General features: G+C 41.1%; 1 protein-coding gene and 1 long non-coding RNA gene across 2 annotated transcripts; one reads left to right on the forward strand and one right to left on the reverse strand.

The window, feature by feature from the left end:
- Nucleotides 1-3,980: 3,980 nt before the first annotated feature.
- On the reverse strand, nucleotides 3,981-17,650 carry herpud1 (homocysteine-inducible, endoplasmic reticulum stress-inducible, ubiquitin-like domain member 1). The gene is made up of 8 exons (XM_037767690.1): nucleotides 17,181-17,650; nucleotides 16,092-16,169; nucleotides 15,198-15,275; nucleotides 14,068-14,291; nucleotides 13,233-13,343; nucleotides 12,708-13,079; nucleotides 8,452-8,569; nucleotides 3,981-6,878 (listed from the first exon to the last, which is right to left on the reverse strand). The coding sequence occupies exons 1-8, from the start codon at nucleotides 17,331-17,333 to the stop codon at nucleotides 6,681-6,683; spliced, it is 1,332 nt and encodes a 443-aa protein (XP_037623618.1). The 5' UTR covers nucleotides 17,334-17,650; the 3' UTR covers nucleotides 3,981-6,680.
- On the forward strand, nucleotides 10,984-12,043 carry LOC119487065. Its single transcript, XR_005206636.1, has 2 exons — nucleotides 10,984-11,365; nucleotides 11,925-12,043. It is a non-coding gene; the product is annotated as an uncharacterized LOC119487065 (long non-coding RNA).
- Nucleotides 17,651-20,042: the final 2,392 nt, after the last annotated feature.

The raw sequence follows: 20,042 nt of genomic DNA on the forward strand, positions 1-20,042 counted from the left end.
AAAAATAGGCGCTTCGAAACGCTTGAGCGCGCCTGCCATTGACAACAATCCATTGACAACAATGGATTTGAGCGTGCAAAAGACGCAGCATGTGTAAACCACTTTAGTGCGAGAGACAACAACAAAGTCTGCCAGCTAACTTTAAAAGCAACAGGAACAAGCAGGTTAGCGTCAAGCTGCTAACTCTGCAAGAAACAAAGGACTGGAGCAACCAGTTTTCCTCCAAACTTAGGGTGACCATATTTTCAAACCCCCAAACCGGGACAAGTGTACCGCACGTTCATGCACGCACTAATATGCACACACCATAGGCGTTTTCATCAGGATGGCTAACTTGGTGCACCTGTGGCGCATTTGAGCACGGAGTGGGATCAGAGAGAAGGCATTAATATAGCGCGGTGCATTAGAGGCTGTGAGTGACAATCAGGACTTTCACCCCCTTTAATCACAGGACTATCCCCGCCATGACGCACTGACAGTTTGGGAGTCCTGCAGAGAGTTTCCCTCAGAGGAAACGTATTGTTGTCTGGGACTACGTACATCATTTTTCAACTTGTTTTGTCTCAGTCAGTTATAATTAAAATTGTGGAGCTCAGACGACATTTTGTCCAGGATGGAGACACCGTCCAGGTGAAAGACTGATAGGAACGTACGGTCCTGAGGGAGTTATAAGTGGAGCTAAATGTCTGTTGCGCAGAAGGAACTGTGTAGAATAATTAATCAAAAAGACACGTTTGATGTGCACATAAGCACGGGGTTGGGGTTCTGTTAGCCGTGTCCGTGCGTAATTGTGGCTTGACCTCGCGCAGCATCACTCTCTATAGAGACTGCAGCGGTGCGCTATCTCATGCGCACAAATAAATGAATGAGTGGAACATGATAAACGTCTATGTAAGTATAATATTATTTCAATTATGGTGAAAACTGGGACAATTTGTTAGTGACTGTTGAAAACCGGGACATTTAAGTGTTTTACAGATATGTGTCGGGACTCGGTACACGTCAGCTTGAAATAATACCGGGACGTCTGGTCACCGTATCCAAACTACACAATTGGAACACTGAGGACTGCATCTTTAGACTGGAACCTAAACTTTTCCCAGCCTGGCTCCTCCACAACCGACAGAATCGCCAGCTAACGAAGGAATTGCTTTTCTTCCATGGACTTGGTAATGTAACTGGGCCTACCTTAGCACAGCATCAGCACAATGTATATGTATTGATTTGATTTGATTTAAAGCTATTCAATGAGTATTATGGTTGTGATATTCTTGTAGTCAGGAAACTTGGGTAGCTGGCTTTGCCACATTTGATGTGTTAGTTATGCTTCACACAGATAAAGGGTCTTGAATGTACACCCATCATCTTTACTAACCCTACGCACTATCCGACATATACTGCGATCACTTACATAAACTGAATTGGTTTTAATCAGACATACACCTTCTGAAAGAATCTCAAAACTCCTGCATCTCACACTCTTTGTTCTAACTGAACATGTGCTCAGACAGGACAAGGAGACCATGCGGCCATCTTTGTAGTTTTAATATAATTAGTTTAATAATAATAATAATAATAATAACATAGTTTTAATATTGTTTTTTTTAAACCTTTTATTATCTTGTAAATAAATGATTGTGGAATATACATGCCGGTCTGTTTAATGTTGTACAAGAGTGAATAATGCGAACCGCAGCCATGTCAAAAACTACGAAATCGTTCAACTTACTAGCTATTTATATGGTGATTTATGGTTATAGTTATTAAAGGGACTGTTTGTAACTTTTTAAGCGTATATACGTACCGGGTTGGGACACATGCGCGCTCGCATATGCGCGTTTCCGTGTGGCTGGAGTCACTGCTCCTCTGCCTGCTTGCTTTCACAGACACATCGCACGCGTTCTCGCTGTCTCGCTCCACCTCTAGACGTGCATGCGCGCTCACTCCACACTGCAGAAGAGTTAGTTTAGCTCTGAGAATATCTAGTGAATGTACAGTGGACGTTTGTGCAGAAATAAATGCTGCAGCTCCTCCAGACCAACAGAGGTTTCCCGTGTCTTGTGAAGTGACGGGGCTCCGCAGCGAGAAACGTTATCGCCTCCGACCGGGTGCCGGTGTCTCCCTGCGGCCGCGCTCGGAGACAATAACGTTTCTTTTCCTGCTTCAGGCAGCAGGAAAAGCCAACACTAGAATCAGCATTGATTCATGGAGAGACCTTCGTCTTGTCAGCTAACATTACAGCAGCTGAAATATAGAGCAGGTGAAATATAGAGTGATATTGTGGTTTTAGCTGACGTGTGTCGCCTCACTGTTTTGAGTGATGCTCATTCATGTCTATTTAAAGCGAGCAACCGTGAGCCCGACGCTGACTTTCGTTGACTTCACGGCCACAGGTGATGCTGTTAACAAGCATTTCTGAAAGTTACAAATAGTTCCTTTAATCTAATGATTTATCAGAGTTCCGAACTGATAGTTTAGTATCTTCTATGAGACTATTCCTATGAGACCCTGAGGTGATTTAATGTAAATTTAATTAAATAATTCATATTTTGATAATTACTAATAACTTTTGATAGCAATTTTAATGCCTTTTTGAGCTACTAACCAACATGATTTGGTGCACCATTATTATTATTATATTTTGATAATTGAATATAAATTTTATTGATATTGATCATTATCTTTAACATTTGCTAATAAATAGATCAGCTCCTACCTGCGTCCTCAACAGTGACATTCAGTGAGTTCATACATTTAAACACGGGTTTAAGAAACTGTTGTTGCACTGTTTATATTGAGATTAGTAGAAGCACTGTCCTCACCAACCACATCTGCAACAAATCAACACAATGAGTAACCGCTAGAGTTAAGGACATTTATTGTATCCATTATTAAAAGTCTCCTTTAACACACACTTCATTCTACAGCATCCACCAATAAGCAGTTCTCACAGAAAGACAAACAAAAAAAGAAAATCCTCAAGTTAACATTATAACATGGTGACCAATGTCACAAACTACTATCATTCCCAAAAGGAGATCAGAGTGCTAACTTTACAGCAGGGGTTAATGCAGTACACCAAATGGATTGGATTACAAGAAGAGGGAAACTATTTTTCACCTCTTTTATTTAAAGGTGTAATACACCCGTTTAAGAGAAGATAGTAAAACCCATTTAGTCCTCGTTATAGAAAAAAAACAAAACATGCACTGAATACAATCCGTTAAAGCTTCAGTAGGCAGTATATTTTGGCATCGTTGGGCAAAAATTCCATAATAACCTTTCAGCATATTGTAATTCAAGTGTTCTGAGAGAAAACTAGACTTCTGCTCCTCCTCATGGCTCTGTTTTCAGGCTTTAAAACATCTAGCCCGTGACGGGAGACTTTGACCAATCACAGGTCATCTCAGAAAGAGCGCTTCTATTGAGCGTTCCTATTGGCTGTGCTCTGGCTGGTGGGCGGTGCTTGGTATTTCCTCAACTGATCTCAACATGGCTGTCGGGTCACAAACTTTCTCATTTTACAGCTAAACAGTACACTACAAGATGTTTCTGAAAACATTTGAGGAGAGAAATAGGCATTACAGTAACAGAATATTGATTCATATTTGCTAGTTTGACCGTTTGGTCGGAGTTCGCGAGTACACAGGAGGACACAGAGGGACATGATTTTTTTTCAGATTACCTGTCTCATGCACTACTGTCAGGATATAGTCATATAGTCATTTTATAAAAATAACTTTTTTTTTAATCATATTTGCTCCATTTCTACCAACTGAACTGGGAATGTTAACTATATGAAGTTAAGACCTGTGGCAACAAACTAATAAAAGGAGATAATCCCTGGGTGATAAGACAATACTATGCAGAGAGGTGCCTGCACGGCAGCTGACACGTAAACTTGCCTTAATTCCATAGATCGTTTTTCAGCAATATAAATTATTCTAAAAATGTTTTTACTAAAGTAATATTTACTGTAATTGATATACTTGAATTTAAACTTCGTCCCATCTCTGAAAACAAGCAGAAAAACAGCTCTGAGTCATCTAGGCATTATATATATTTAAATATTAGAAATCTTCCCATGAAGAATAAAAAAGATCACCCTCCATATGTAAAGAAGCTTGCATAAGATACATGTTGTAAAGTGCCTTGTGGATGTATAATATATTTACAAAACTTTTTTTTTTTTTTAACTATGGCAACATCATTATTTTACAGAAAATGTACCCACCGATTTGGCAGAGAAGCATTCTAATTTGCATTTGGTCACAATCACCATCATCCAACCACACAATGAGAAAATCCACCCAAAACAGAACTGGTAAAGAAAAAGTCATACAATGTTATTTTCAATGTTGTCAATCAGAACTTCTGTTCATGACTTCTTGGTCCAGTTTTGATTGCGAACTTTTAAGGTTCTCTATATGGAATTCACGGTACATCTATTGCCTAACTAACTAACTAACTTGCACTGAAAGGCACGCACGGCCGGCCCGGCGATGTCAACAAAGTACAGAGCAGCTCTGATTCCAACACATGCAGAGGGAGAGCGACTTCATTCTCTGCTCAGGGAGACATTACTCTATATAAATGCTCTGGATATTGAATTTAGCATCTTTAAAAAGGTATAATATGGAACCGTTGTGGGTTCTTGTTTGTAAACACACCGCGTTCAAAGTTGCCCCCCCCCCCCCTCAGCTCAACGAGCCGAGAGGGAGAGAGAGAGAGAGAGCGATGATGGTGGAGCGAGCTATAGGGTGAATGAAGAGAGGGAGCGGCGTTAGTGAGAACAAAGCAGTGAATCAGAGCAATAAAATGTTATTTTCTGATTGTTTCACGGCGGTAACGTTCTAAAACACAAAACTAACTCCGCACAACCCTGTGGGAAGGTGCCGAGTTGATGGATTTTTAATGAATGCAGGCATCCTGTGGCTCAGTGCTGCTCTCATCAAACTACAGACACATACTGATCATAGCTTGACTCACAGCAGAGAGAGGAGGAGGGGGGGGGATCCCATGAACACAACACAACCCATTATCATCCGTCAAATACGGCCGCTTTGTATGTGGAGACTTGTGTCTCGGTATCAGAAGCCGAGGGGGGGTGACACAGCGGCGGTATTTGACCACCTGAACAGGCTGCACAGCCTGTGTGCTGTTATCTGCTGGGGGTTTCGCCCCCACGTGGGGCCCAAAGGCTGTTGGCTGAAGCCCAGCAGCGTCCCACGTAAAGCAACATAAGAAGAAAAATCCAGGCAGAGGGCTGCAGGTTCTCTGCAGAAACAGACACCAGCACACACTGCTAGTGGGGCATCAGTGATGATTGAGAGGGATTCTTTTTGCATCAGTCTATACATTGTTTTTTTAGTTAATTTTTGCACATTATACCTTTAAGTTCCAGTCAAGGTCAGTTTCTGCTGACATTGAGGCTGTTAATGTTCACTACAGTGACTGTATGGAAGCAAATAAATGCCAAAATAATGTGAATCTCATCTTGTATTTTCTGATAAATCTGAGCTAAGTTATTTTCTGACTTTATTTTGTTTTTATATCGAAGAGGAACCTACTGAATTTGTGTACCTTGTATATAGTTATTTTGAATATTTTGAGGATTTTAAGAGACAAACCAAAAAACTTGAAAGCTTTTGTTTTGCCCATCTTCAAATAACCTACTTAAAAGGGGGATTTAAAAAAACACGGAACACCATCACAAACGATCCATAAATTCAGATAGATTTTTGTCAAAGTCAAATATTGTAATGCTATCAATTCAGCTCAAATCCTTTCAGGCTTTCAGTCGGTCAAACAAGTAAAAACTAAATCTGACCTACTTTTACAGCTGGAATCAAACCTAGGCTCCATGCATGGACGGTTTGTAAAGACCAAAATAAATCTGCTCCTGGAAAAAAAATGAATTTAGATTCAAAGAGCCATAAGATACAGCACTGAGTTCTGTCTGTGCGTGATTTTCACTTCAACGGAACATGGCTCATATAATCATTATTAGTGTGAGAGTATTGATCCGGATCACATTCTTCATTATGAAAACTCAAGACACGCTGATTTAGAATCACAGAGGATCAGAAATCCCATGTATATAAACCTCCTCACGGTAAGAAACATGTAGGTGCGATAGTCCAACAGTGTCAGCTGAAAGGTTTATTTTTTTACCCTCAGCTGCCACCTACTGTTGTTTCATGGATAAGGAACCATCCAGGTAGCTGTACTGATTCTACAAGGCCTTGTCACACAGTGAAAAACCTTGGGGGGGTGTTAAAAACCCACAATCAGTAGACAGATGTTTGGTCAGATGGAAAGCTGGGATCCCATTGAACAATGCATTATTGTTAGAATGTCGTCTGATGTTTCTAGTGCTTCGTTTCCTTTCCACATTTTTGGAAATTCAAGGGGTCTGGCATTGCTTTATTTTTGCTGGTGTTTTAACTTTTGTGTTTCACACTCAGAAGGAAGACCAATGTCACACAGGAGTTCTACTGTCAATATGGAGGTGCCAGTCATTGTTGATATGCACACGTACAATGCCCTTGTTTCTATTTATTCTTGAGTCGACAGCTTGAGACATCTTCCCTTTTCCTCTCATCTCCAGAGATTATTGGTCCCCACTGAAAAATAAAAATAAAAAATGTCTGCTGTCTTTATCGATCGTCTGCCGGTGGTCAGTTGGCCATACCCTGAGGAGCCTCAGGTATGAGAGAGGAGAAGAAAGTTTTGAAGAAAACCCAGGCCGTCCACACGGCTGACACCCTGTGAGGAGGCACTAAAACTGCCGTCATTGGTCCTTGTCCGTCCGGTCCTTCCGCTGCAGCAGCAGCAGGAGCAGCTTCCTCCCTTTGTCTGTCAGCGATCTCGTCAACCTGAAAAGACAAGAAACAAAGTCATCATACAATGATGATTCATGGCAGTGGGTTTTGAAAGTGATTTTCAACTTAAGTATACTATTTCAATCCACAGATCAACCTATAGTGGTTTATTGGGCCTATTTTGATTCGATTAGATTCCACAGTGGTATTCTGTTACCAGGGCTCCAGACTAACTTTTTACATTTAGGTGCACCAGCACAAAATTTAGGTGCACCCAAAATGTTTCACCGGACCTTTTGGTGTCGCAATAATACATTTTAACCTATACATGTATATCATACATCGTTACCTTTTTTGTCAGTTCCCATACACATTGGTAATTTGCTAACACATTATGTAAATGATTGTAAACAAGAATAAAGGTGCAGATAAATGTTTTTTGAGTCAGGTGAGGCCATCTCTGCCGAAGATGTTGGATCAGAAGGGCACTGGAAGTAGGAGGTCTGAGGGGCCATTGGCGGATTTGAAGCCTCGAGTTTGGCATCATGGCTGTCACCATAATGGTATTTGGCTGTCGCCATCTTGGTTATTTCAAGCCCCCAGGAAGGGCGCCTGTCGTTGATCCCAACTTTCGTAGTGGCCAAACGGCGGTACTTCAACTTCCGTGTCCGTCACGTGATGCCACTGGGCCCAAAAAAACTTTTTCCCATAGACTTACATTGGGAAAGAGACGTCTGTAACTCAGCGGATCATTTTTTTTTTTAGGTGAATTAACTCCCCAGTACGAACACCTAAAAAACCCTTATTTAAAAAATTACGTTTTTAAAGTTGTAAAACACACTAATAGCTGATTATAGTAGTTCTAGTATATTATAATAGTTATTTCCCTTCCTCCGTCCATGTGAGTGAGACCCAGACCGAGGCTGGAGCGCAAGCCGTGACGACGGCGTGACGTCAGGACCCCGTGACCGAATCATGTGACCAAGGGGACGCTACTGCGCATGTTCCATGTGCCCAAGATCCGGGTACTTTTCCATACGGAAGTCGAGCCATTTAGGCTTCATGCGCCACTGAGCAACTCTCATAGGAATGAACGGGGCCCCGCCTCCAACGCTGTATCCTGTTCTCTTTATACATCCATGGGTTATTTGCAACCAGAAGTAACACAAGAGGGTGGAGCTAAGCACAACCAAACACTGAATAAGACATTTTTAGGCGACCAAAAAGATTACAATTAACTTCCATGAAATGGAAACACACTGTGAAAGGGTTAAAGATCTAATACAAAAACACAGACAACTCCCAGACCTGACAACGCCGTGGTAGCGACCTGCGATTGAGACCATAAAGTCATGTTTAAAATGTTTACTGAGGTAAAAGATCAAGTGAGAAGTAGGCTTATTTTCTCATAGACTTCTATACAATCAGACTTCTTTTTGAAACCAGAGGAGTCGCCCCCTGCTGGCAGGTTTAAGGCACTTGAGCATTGGCTTCACCTCACTTTTCAGAATTGGAGGTTGCAGCCTGACACAGACGTACGCACGGACCGACAACATGAAAACATAATGCTTCCGGCCACAGCTGTCGCCATCGCATTGGCATAAAAGTCTAGGAGATGCTTTCTTACTGGATTTGGGTTTCTGTTCTCGTTCTGCTGGTTGTGCTGGACCTCAGGAGGCTGCTGCTGAGGGTTGGGTCCTTGGACCTGCGCTCGCCTTCTGAAGGGAAACCAACCAACAGTATGTCTGTGGAGGAGAAACAGGAGACGAAATATGTTTATATGAATGCAAAAAAAATCGTATTGCTATGTGAACAGCAAAAAGCGAATTCAGGGGTTAAGGCTATCCTACAGCTTTAAACTAAAGCCCATGAACTATCTTTTGAGGTAAACACTTACTTAAAAGATATACATGTCTAAAAAATATACTTGTCTAAATCTTGTAATGTCAAAAGTGAGGCAAAGCTTCAGAGAGTGCTGCAGGGATGACGTGTTTTTTTTAGGCCAAACAGGAAACAGCTGGTGCTTGGTTTTGGATCGACTGGTTTCGACATGGCTGCTGGGTCACAAACCTTCTCATTTTACAGCTAAACAGTACACTACAAGACGATTCTGAAAACATTTGAGGAGAGAAACAGGAATTACAGTAACAGAATATTGATTCATGTTTGATCAGCGCTGCCTAGTTTGACCGTTTGATACAAGTTTCAGCTTCGCAAAGTTTTTTTTATTTCTTCTAAAAACAGCTGCCTGCTGCACACACAAGATTAATGAGGATAGAAAGTGATGTCTGGTGTTTATGTCTCTAAACATTAACCTTCCAACTGCTGTTGGTGAGTAATCATTAGTCAAATGCATACTGACTGTAACCTGTTATCAAAGGGGTGGGCTGTGTCCTTCAGACACAAACACACAGTTTCTCTCTTCAATTTTGGCTGGATTCATTTCTTTTAGAAAACAATGTATTTTTCTCTCACTTTCAGCAATTTGTTCTTTTTTGCTTTCCCCTTGACAAACAGACACATTCAATATACTTCTAAGCCTATCTGCTCTATAGCCTATATGCCTGAGGAATGGGATGTATATTTGTGTCGGGGTGAAGGGTTATGTAACGGCAAACAAGAGTGTGAGAGCGGAACATGTGACCTGAAACTGATGATAACAACACTGCCGATGTGGAACAGGCTGTCAGATGGACTCTGACCCATTAATATTATTAACAAATCTGAAACCGCGCTGTGACATATCAAGGACTCAATTACAGTTATTATGGGATGCAATAGGAAATAATCAATATGATAATTTTCATACGCTGGAACAAAAAGGAGATACCAAGAAACACACACCAAGGTACACAATGTTTTAACTTGAATTCAGGACAAATAAATACATGTAATACGTGAAGACGACTTTCTTCAAACAAATGATATCAATTCTTGTTAGCTTTGTGAATGAATGTCAGTGATGTTCTTCTTTTTTTCTTTTTTCAGTTCAATGTTTTGCCGTTACTAGGTGATTTGAATAAAAAGGTATTAAAAGGATGTGAGTAACCACATCCTGCTGCAGTGGACTGATGGAAAATCAAACAAACAAACAGATGGCTGATAAAGTAGAGATGCACAAGTTCCAAGTTTCATATGTATCAGAGACTACGTTACATTCTCAGCTAGCTTAAGTGACATCTCTCTATTACTGATATCATTGAGACTGCACAACTTTTATTCAGTTGCTCCTCAAAACCCCAAGCCAAGCTCCTGTGTCTTGCGTACCGTCTGCTGGTTAAAGTGAAGGGGGTTAGCCCCAAAGCTAGCAACAACAACAACCAAGGCTCACTTAAGGTGGGCTGACCTTTAAGGTGGACCTCAGCCCCCCACTACCCGGCCTACTCCTGGCTGATGTCCGGTCGCAGGAAAATAAGATGGATGAAATAAGACTTCTAACCCAGCAACGAGTGATCACAGACGGTTGTGCCCACATATTTACAGAGACCCGGTTCCATCATTGAATCCTGGATCAAGCTACACTTGACAGGCGGACCACAGGACAGAGTGCAGGACTCCAGTGTGATGAGAGGAGGTGGACTCTGGGTTTACATCAATGATGCTAGGTGCTCAAATGTAGTCAAAGTTGATGGACAATGTTTCCCTGATGTCGAATTTTTAACGTCACGGTGTCGGCTAGATTATCTGCCCAGAGAATTCTCCTGTGTTTTGATTTGTCATGTTTTTCTTGCTGGCAACACATGAGGACCTCAGTTAAAATCCAAAAAGCCTAAAAGTCTATCTGAAATCAGCAACAAGTCACCAACCGAATGTTTCCTCAGACAGTTTGTCAGCTCCCCGATGCCACTATAGCAGGTCTCTGTCTGAAAAGTTCTCTCTTATTCTTAAACAGATCTGACAAGACAAACACTGTACATACAGATAGAATTAATAATGGAAGGAATGTTGATACTTTTACCAATGGGCCAAAAAAGTTGTCTTTTTTCTTGTCATCACAAGCAATACACTGAACTCAGCTGCTTTCACTTGTTTGTTCTAATATGAAGCTTTAGTATAACAGGTTTCAAGGGTACACATCCTGAAGGCTGAGCTGTTCACACACACACACAAACACAAACACACACACACACACACACACACACACATGTGCACAGTCATCAGCTACTTTGTGACACAGAGGAAGTTAATGATGATTACCAGTAAGGCTCGGGAGATTCGTCGACATAGTCGACGTAATCGATTACGTAAATGTGTCGATTTAAGCAACGTTCGTCGACGCATCGGATGAAGAATTGATAGTGGCTGCGCCCTGTCCAAGCATCGATTTTGATTCCCCCAGACAGGAAGAAGCATCAAAAAAACTCGCCCACGTTCATCAAAAAAGTGTGGGAATATTTCAAACAGAGACCCAACAATGTGGTGCTCTGTAAGTTGTGCAAAATGGAGATGGCGTACCACAGCAGTACAAGTGCAATGCACGAGCACCTGAAAAGATGGCATCCCGGAGCGCTGAGTGAAGAAGACTGCAGCAAGACACCACCGTAAGTCCTGTTTATTTTGTCCCCACCCAGGCATGATCTACTAAGATTGTGAAAAGGCGTGTTTCTGTTCAGCAGTAGTCATTTAAAGTTTGTTTTTAAAATGTTTCTTCATCGCCACCATGTTAAAAGTATTTTATGGACCACTGTTATGGTAGCGTAACGTAACATAACGTTTAACCATGCGTCATCTAACGTCGGCCGTTTTATATTTTCTGTTTACTTTAACGGCGATGTATGAGTGAGAAAATGGCTTAGAGTAACGTTACATACTGTCTGTGACTATTAGTCTGTAAATAGTTTCAATTATTTCTCTTGCTCCACACTGATGCAAAAGTACATTTGCTAGTGTTTATCTTAACTGCATATTATTACAGTGATGAAAAATAAATCCATGTCTAAACCATTTTAAGTTTTAAGTTAATACTTAAGTAAAAATACTGATTATTATCATTATTATTATTAGCCAAATGTCATAACACAACAGTGATGTGGAAATTAGACCGATTTTATGAGCCACTATTATCATTATTCTACTGGGTTATCTGTGTCTCTTTTTCAGGATGAGACAAAGCCGTGTGGAGGACTTGGATTACTAAATGTACATTGCACTGTATTCCTTTTACTTGAATTTAACAAGCTCTTGCTTTCATTTTATTTTGGAGAAATATTATGTTGGACTGAAAACAGATTACCAGTAAAGACTGGGCTATTTTTTGTTGTGAAATAATGTCCTGCAGTGCATATTTTATTCTTGTTTTATGTATATGTTTATAAGAGAAGATGTTTGAATAAAGCATTGAAATAATAATGAAACAAGTTTTGATATTTATTTTGGGTAAATTAATTGAATTATAAAAAATTATTTCAAATAATTAATGAATTAGTCGTTAGATCAATCAACTAACTGAAAAAATAATCGTTAGATTAATCGATAAAAAAATAATTGTTAGGTTCATCCCTTATTACCAGACATGCTACTATGCTCCTATTTCTAGTGATTTTATACTTCCAAATTTCTAAATAAGCAGTAATATGTATAGTGCACTGCTGTTTAAAAATCAGACACAGACCGGCTTTAGTGGACAACTCAAACAACCCTGCCTCCCATTAGGCCCTAGAGTTGTTTTAAATGATTAATATGGAAAACTGAGTGTTTGCCCTTGCTTTTGAGAGAGACTCTGTATGCAAACACAAGCAAATGATAAGGGCCAGTAAGGTTGAGAGCTCCAGTGGAGTGCTTTAAAGCAAGTCACTCAACCCACAACAATGCAGTGAAGCATTTCAGCCACGTTTGGCGGTTGGACTTGTTGTCAAAAGTAGAAAAGCAACAGATTGAACTTACAGGTACATGAGGAGGAGGGTGCTCATCACCAGCAGAAAGCGAGTCAGGTTGGAGTTGAAGTACACGATCACGAGCAGGACGCCGAATCTCGCGGCGGAGTACAACCAGTCCAGCCAATCGCGCTCCATGTCCTCCTCGTCCTCCATTACGGGCCCGCCCTGCGCGTTCATCCGCATGTTCTGGTTGGCCTCCCCGGGGTTGATGAAAGCGGCGTCCTGCACTGGATTCTGATTCGCTGGCAGGTTGTTGATGGGGTTCTGATTGGCTAAGGGGTCTGGGACGGGTACTTGGTGGGCGGGAACAGGAGGGTACTGGCCAATGGTTGTAGCTGGTGCAGAGGGGACAGTGCCTGCTGCGGCCAACGCTGCATGGCTGTTGGTGGAAAAACATTCAGGGTATTAGAAAATAGCCGGACAAAGTCACCCGTGGCCGTGTCGAACCACAATGAGAGACTGTGAGGCTAAAGGAAGAACTCACACCAACAGGAAAGTAATTTGACTTCAAAATGTATAAATGTAAACTCACTATTGCATGTAATACTGCCTAGCGTAGACATGCTGAAGCCACAATAGCTGTTGAGGGCTGTACAGAGAGTAGGTGGGAAAGGTTGGTTGGGTCATCTGTGGTGCTCCAGGCCTGCAGGGAACGAAGACACTGTTATTATCTGTTCAAACCTAAACACATCCATTTATATTTCATCTTCTCTACTTATATTAGAGGGGACTGCAAAGCTCTTTTTTGACACATCTAATTAGGGTGTCTGAATTTCTTTGAGTTGAGACATCTTAGGTGCAAATCAAGTGCGTTTCAATAATGGTTTGACGTGTCCTCTTTCACTTCCCCTTAGCACTTGGTAATGTAGCCGCATATAGAGCGAGGCTTTCAAAATGAAAAACACTCTTGAGGAGCCTGAATAATTGATAGTAATACATGAATACCTTTACTTGCCTTAACACCAAATATCACATGATATCTTATCACACACTGATAGATAACAGTGGAAATGGTGAAAGATCACAATGCATTCAAGGTCATTCAAGTTGAGTAGCATCACTCTTGACTCGCTCCCTCAGCCTTTCAAATGTTGATCTCACTCAAGTCCACTTGGGTTTTCAGACTGATGAAGTGTCACTTAAAGGCAAAATGTGCCACCTTTTATGTGGCTGTCCAATCAGTTCTGTTGGTAAATGTAGTCCACTGAAGAAATAAATTCCCCAGTGCTGCTATATTAACCGAGAAAGCTGATTTCTCCTGCTGCGGAGCCGTGCCGGCTGTGCCTACATGTACCAGGATGCATTGCGTGTGAGCAGCGAGTTCGCTACAGTTCAAGCAATACATAATTTCTTCCATTGTGACTTACAGTGCAGCAGCAGGCCATGAAGGAGCTCCAGGTGGAGAAGCTGGGCTATGTGTGTGAGATGGAGCAGCAGCAGCAGCAGCTGTAGTTGAAGAGGTATGCCTCCTCTGCCTCAGCGTCGGTGTGCTCGGAGTCTGGACTGTGGTGGGGGGGCTGCTGGGACTGGGTGAAGCAGAGGCTGCCGAGGGCATCGGACTGGAGGGACGTGGCTGCTCTGTCTGTTTGGTCTGCAAAAGCCAAGAAGAGTTTGAAATAGTTCAAAGTTTGAGCAATCTCTGTCACTAAGCACTACAGAAAACCCTGATAAGTCTGTAGAGATGAGTTTAATCATCTAGGATGTACAGCCACTTGGAAGTTTCGCAGCATTCGTTGAGGCAGAGCAGCACACTTGAGAGGGTTGTGGAACTACAGCGAGTCATCTTTAGCTGTACTTTTGAAACTGTAGCTGGTTTCAGAAGCTGATGACAGCTGATGTGAAACAGTTCCACTCCACAGTGGGAAGGTGATGGGAGAAGGGAGGAGGTGAAGATGTGCTCCTGTCAGGCCCTAAACTAAACCTGCCTTTGAGCTTGATATGTCACAGGAGGCTGGAGCTCCTCTAACATCTCACAGAGCTGATGGATGATGTTTGAAGATATTTGTATATTTGTGGGTATTTATTTATTCATTGTTTTGTACACTTGTTTTCCTTGCATGGTTTTAGTTGTGTGCCCTCTGGGTATTGTCATGGGTGGGATATCTATCAGTCCAAACATGTTTGTGCAGTGGATTGTCAGAGTTGCATTAACAAAATTCAGAAATAAACTTTCTTTTTCAAAAAAAAAAGAAAGGTGAATATGTGAGAGACCGTGGATGTTTGTATCACGATTTCGGTCTCGGTTTCAGGACCGCTACACCCCTAGTGCCCACTGGCCTATTAGTTAGTGATATCACCCCCCAACTAAAAGGGCATCTTGGTTTGATTCCTGCTGATGTGTCCTTGGACATGACACTAAATATCTGCAGGGTACCAAAACCTGGCTGTCTCTTACCAGAGGACAAAAACACAATTTCCAACTTGAAAAAGTACTTTATGAAAACACTGCCTAGGTTCTGAGGAAAGTTGAATATTAGTAAACATCATCATCTCTCACCTTAGGTCTAGCTCCCAGGAGTTCATGGGGTGGATTCCTAAAAGCACACACCAGGTGCAGTGTGGGAATGATGTCAGTCTGTAGGAAGTAGAGATAAATGCCTGATTAGAAAAGCTACATGGTAAAACACACGGATACATTCAATATGAGCACCAGCTGTCTCAACCAACGTTAAAAACAACATAACCAAGACTTTAAGGAGCTGTTCTACTGACAATGAAGCTTTCTAAACATGTTGATTGGTTAACACACCTCTACACACAAACACACACACAGAGACACACACACAGAGACACACACACACACACACACACACACACACACACACACACACACACACACACACACAGCCCTCTAAACAGAACGAAACACAACAGGTGGTGTGGTTGATGTCCTCTTTGAGGACTTTGAATGTTTTTCAGTGTTGGAGTTGTCTTCAGCTGGTATCATTTCATCTCCAGCAATAGGAGCCTCTACTGGGATTCACATGCAATAACCACGAACCAGACACATGAAATATTATACTGTATGGATTTAAAAAGCACAACAACCCTTTCACCGGCTATTTATTATCAAAAAGGTTGGGGAGAGCAAAGTAAGCCAGATTCAACCTCTCTAGCCAGTTTGTCGCCAGTATAACAGCAGCATAAAGGCATTTAATCTGTGATGAAAATGTCAAGTGAAGTCAATTTTATTTATATAGCCCAATATCACAAAAATCACAAATTTGCCTTAAGGGACTATAAAATCTGTTCAAAATTCAACCTCTATCCTTAGACCCCTGTTGGATAGGAAAAACCTCCCCCCCAAAAATCACACCAATTAAGTAGTGTTTGTAAGCACAGCCATGTGCACTTACAAACAGACAAACTCAAATTCTCACACATACTGTACCTGTCTGAAGAGATCTTTAATGTGCAGATGATCGGGCAGCAGTTTACCAGCATAGATCAGTCTCTGGTCACTCACAGCCTACAGAAAACAACAAGTAGGTTTCAATTAGTTCAAACTTTTGGTGAGTTACAAATTCTATCCGCGTAGTGGCTAGATTTGGGTGATGTTTCTGCAGATGGGACAACAACCTTCAGTGCCAGTGATCGATTTTGTTGGGCATAAATCTGAAACCATGTAAGTATTTCATTCCTGAGGACCGACAATGACAAGACCAGCTGCTAAGTGGAACAACTGGCCCGAATTTGTGTTGTGTCTCATACTTTGCCTTTCACTCAGTGACCACCAGCCAATCAAAACAAAACAATGGCTTTGCATCAAGTAGAGTCCTGACCGACTATTATAATTATTTTAATTGTATGTAATATACATGTTTGTATGTATTTTCATTGTAAAGCATGCTGTAATCTCTAGGTTTGATCAATATGATACAAATACAGTTTATTATAATAGTCTATTAGTCTTAATCAATTTATTTTTTACATGCACTGCAATTTCATTAATACTGGTGACTCAGCCTTGTCTCAGCTTAAGCACATGGCTAATTTTCCCAGGGCAGGACAGATTTGATCTGAAATCATTAACTTTCCTTGTCACTTGGACTGCCTCGCCCCGCCTCATCTGTACACTGTACACTCATCATCCCGCAAAATCAACATTTCTATAACAGAATATACCAAACCTGTAGCTTCTTCACCTCTCCTCACACATTTTTTTTTTTTTTTTTGCATTGACTGGATTTTGTGCAGTTTTATATATGTGCAAATAAATAAATACAAAATAAAAAATAAAATAAATACTCCCAATGGGACCCACTGCAGCTCCTTTACAAGTTGGTTAATACCGGTGCAGGTGAGGAGTGAGCACACACACAGAGAAAGAGAGAGAGAGAGAGAGAGAGAGAGAGAGGGGGGGGCTGACAGTCAGCTGGCTCGTGTCGGGACATTCCAGCACACCTCTCAATACTTCCGTTAACTACTTCCGCCAACATCAGCCAGCTAACGTGAACTTCTCCGCCTCCTAGTAACTCACCGGTCTAGTTGAGTAAAAAGTCGACAAATGCGTCTTTAGGTCCCTTATAGTCCAGTTCAGGTCGACGCCCTCGACGTGTTGGTCCTCCCGAACCTGGTTGGGCGTCTTTATGAGAAGACTGATGGTGTTTAGTGGAGACTCTCCTTCATCCATTTTACTGTTTCACTGACACGTCCCTTGTTGTTGTCTCGTGTTTATGCTGCTGCTGTTTACTCTCTACAGCTACTGTCGTCAAAAACAACAAGAGTCCTCTGGTCACACTTTATCAGCAGATAGAAGGAAAACACGCAAATAGTGTCGTCGAAAGAGACACTTTAGGGCTCGGCTGGATGTGGAGGCGCCTCTCTGCTGGCTGGAGTCAGTAGCTGGCTGGCTGTGGTGCGAGGAGGAGGAGGAGGAGGAAGGTTGTTTCCAAACACACGGTGGCCGCTCCTGATTGGTTACCATCTGAGCTCGTGCTCAGACGTGCAGGCTGCTCGGGAAGCCTTTGGTGAAGGCCAAGGCATGAACCGCCCTACTCTGCCTCTGATTGGCTAGTACTCGTCCCCTTGGTTGGTTGGATTGGTTAGGTTCAGGCATGAGGAGTAGAGATTGGTTAGGGTGAGAGTATCAGGGAAACCAATCAGAGGTAGACAGGGGCAGCTAGACAGCATAGTAATAGGCTCGTTGGAGATCAACTGCGACTCGCCTGGAAAGTTTTTTTTATTCGTTATCAAAAATGTACACACAAGGCACTGTCAACTATAACAGTAAGAAAGACAACTTTAGTTTGAGCATGGGCAACAACATATAGCAAAGATATTCAAAGTGAATAGAAATAAAGTAAAACTGGTCAAGGAACAAGTAATAGAAAATAATAAATGAATAAAACAAAAAAAAAAGATATGTATATATATTTTATTTTATTTTTTTATTACTTGTTCCTTGACCAGTTTTACTTTCACATCACATTAAACAAAAGAAACAGGACTCATCTCAAATTAATTTGTACATATCAAATAAAGAGAATAATTTAACACTTTTTTTTGTCAGTCATAATCGACAAAGATTTACTTAGCAGTTTTCATACTAGTCAGACAGGGTTTAATTATGAGGTATTTGCATTTATGTATACAAAAAAATTACTTAATAACATACAAATAAAATACTGATAAGAAAAATTCAAATTCTGATTCACAGCAAAGATACCAAATGTGACCGTTTTCTCTGTCAGTGGTGACAGCTCAGTCCTCTTGGATTGTAACCAGCTCTGCATGTCATTCCAGAAAATCTTCCCTGACTCACAATGAAAAAACACATGTTCCAAACTTTCAATTTCACTTTCACAAAATACACAGTTATTCACATCAAAGTGAAACCTCAGTCTTAAGAATTCGATCGTTGGGTAAATCTCATTTAGGATTTTGAAGTTCACCTCTTTCACCTTAGGAGGGAGAGGGAATGAAATATATCTCCTCCGTATTATTTTAACCTCTTCAGCTTCAAATTCAATGAAAACATAATTTTTCTTAACTGGGTTATAGGGAAGTATTCTTTTGACAGAATATTCCTAACAACTTTGTTGGTAATCTTGCTGTCACACAAATCAATTCCTTCTATACAGAGCTGTCTTAGAGGAGATATTTCAATACAAGAAGTCTTCTTTCACCATTGATCTAAGGGCTAGCCTGGAAAGCAGCAGCAGCAGGCGGTGACTAACAGCTGCAGTCAAGTTGGACAGTTTCCAGCATGGTTTCCAGCCATGCCCCCAGGAAGAGCACTGGTCATTGATCCCAACTTTCGTAGTGGCCAAACGGCGGTACTGCAACGTCCGTGTCAGTCACGTGATGCATTGGGCCCAAAAATACTTTTTCCCAATAGACTTACATATGGAAAGAGATGTCTGTAACTCAGCGGATCATTTTTTTTTAGGTCAACTTCCCAATATGAACCCTCTAATAGCCCTTATTTAAAAAAATATGTTTTTAAAGTTGTAAAATGCACTAATAGTCGAACCCAGAGTTATTTCCCTTCCTCCGTCTATGTGAATGAGACCCAGACTGAGGCTGGAGCACCAAGCCGTGATGACGGCGTGACGTTGGGACCCCGTGACCAAATCATGTGACCGAGCGGACACTACTCCGCATGTTCCATGTGCCCAAGATCCGGGTCCTTTTCCAGACGGAAGTCGAGCCATTTAGGCTTCATGCTCCACTGAGCAACTCTCATAGGAATGAACGGAGCCCCGCCTCCAACGCTGTATCCAGTTCTCTTAATACATCCATGTTTCCCGCAGCCTTCAAAGAATTTACAGTAAGTCACAGGAAAAGTGACATCCTGTTAGATCCGATTTGTAGGCTACTTGTAGTTTACAGACCACGTTCAGATTTATTTATATTTGTTTGTAAATATATGTGGAAATGTGTGTGTATCTGGCATTGTGCTGTATTCCATCCTTTATTCATTTTATGTCCGCTTTGTAAAGCACATCAATAAATAGTTCAAATTAAAAAGGGATTTACAAAAAAAAGCTAAAGCTAAATGGGGAAGCTGAATGATTTAGCTAATCAAATAGCTAAATCATTTAGTAAAAGCAGAAGGGGAAATGCTAATGCAAATGGGAAAAGAAGTTGCCCTTTTAAATGCCTGATTAAAGCCTGCATTTTTAATTCAATTTGTGAGTGCAGTCATTCATTTCTCATTTTAAACTGCATTTTCAAATAGAATTTTAAATTCCATTATCTATTTATGAATTCATTAATGTATTTTTAAATGATGTACATATTGACTGTTTCATGGTGTTTTTGTAAATACCTTTTTTAATTTGAACTATTTATTTTCGGATTAATATTTAATTTATAAATAATTTTTTATAATTCTTCT

The sequence above is a fragment of the Sebastes umbrosus genome, chromosome 4 (genome assembly GCF_015220745.1).
Source record: "Sebastes umbrosus isolate fSebUmb1 chromosome 4, fSebUmb1.pri, whole genome shotgun sequence".
In the NCBI taxonomy this organism is placed as follows: domain Eukaryota; kingdom Metazoa; phylum Chordata; class Actinopteri; order Perciformes; family Sebastidae; genus Sebastes; species Sebastes umbrosus.

Bases quoted from the DNA above. Each gene is read 5' to 3' on its own strand.
- herpud1 (XM_037767690.1), bottom strand. From the start codon at position 17,333: ATGGATGAAGGAGAGTCTCCACTAAACACCATCAGTCTTCTCATAAAG. The intron at 16,170-17,180 runs GTGAGTTACTAG...TGTTTTCTGTAG, and splicing joins CTTTTTACTCAACTAGACCG to GCTGTGAGTGACCAGAGACT. The intron at 14,292-15,197 runs GTGAGAGATGAT...TGGCTTTTGCAG, and splicing joins TCCTGGGAGCTAGACCTAAG to ACCAAACAGACAGAGCAGCC.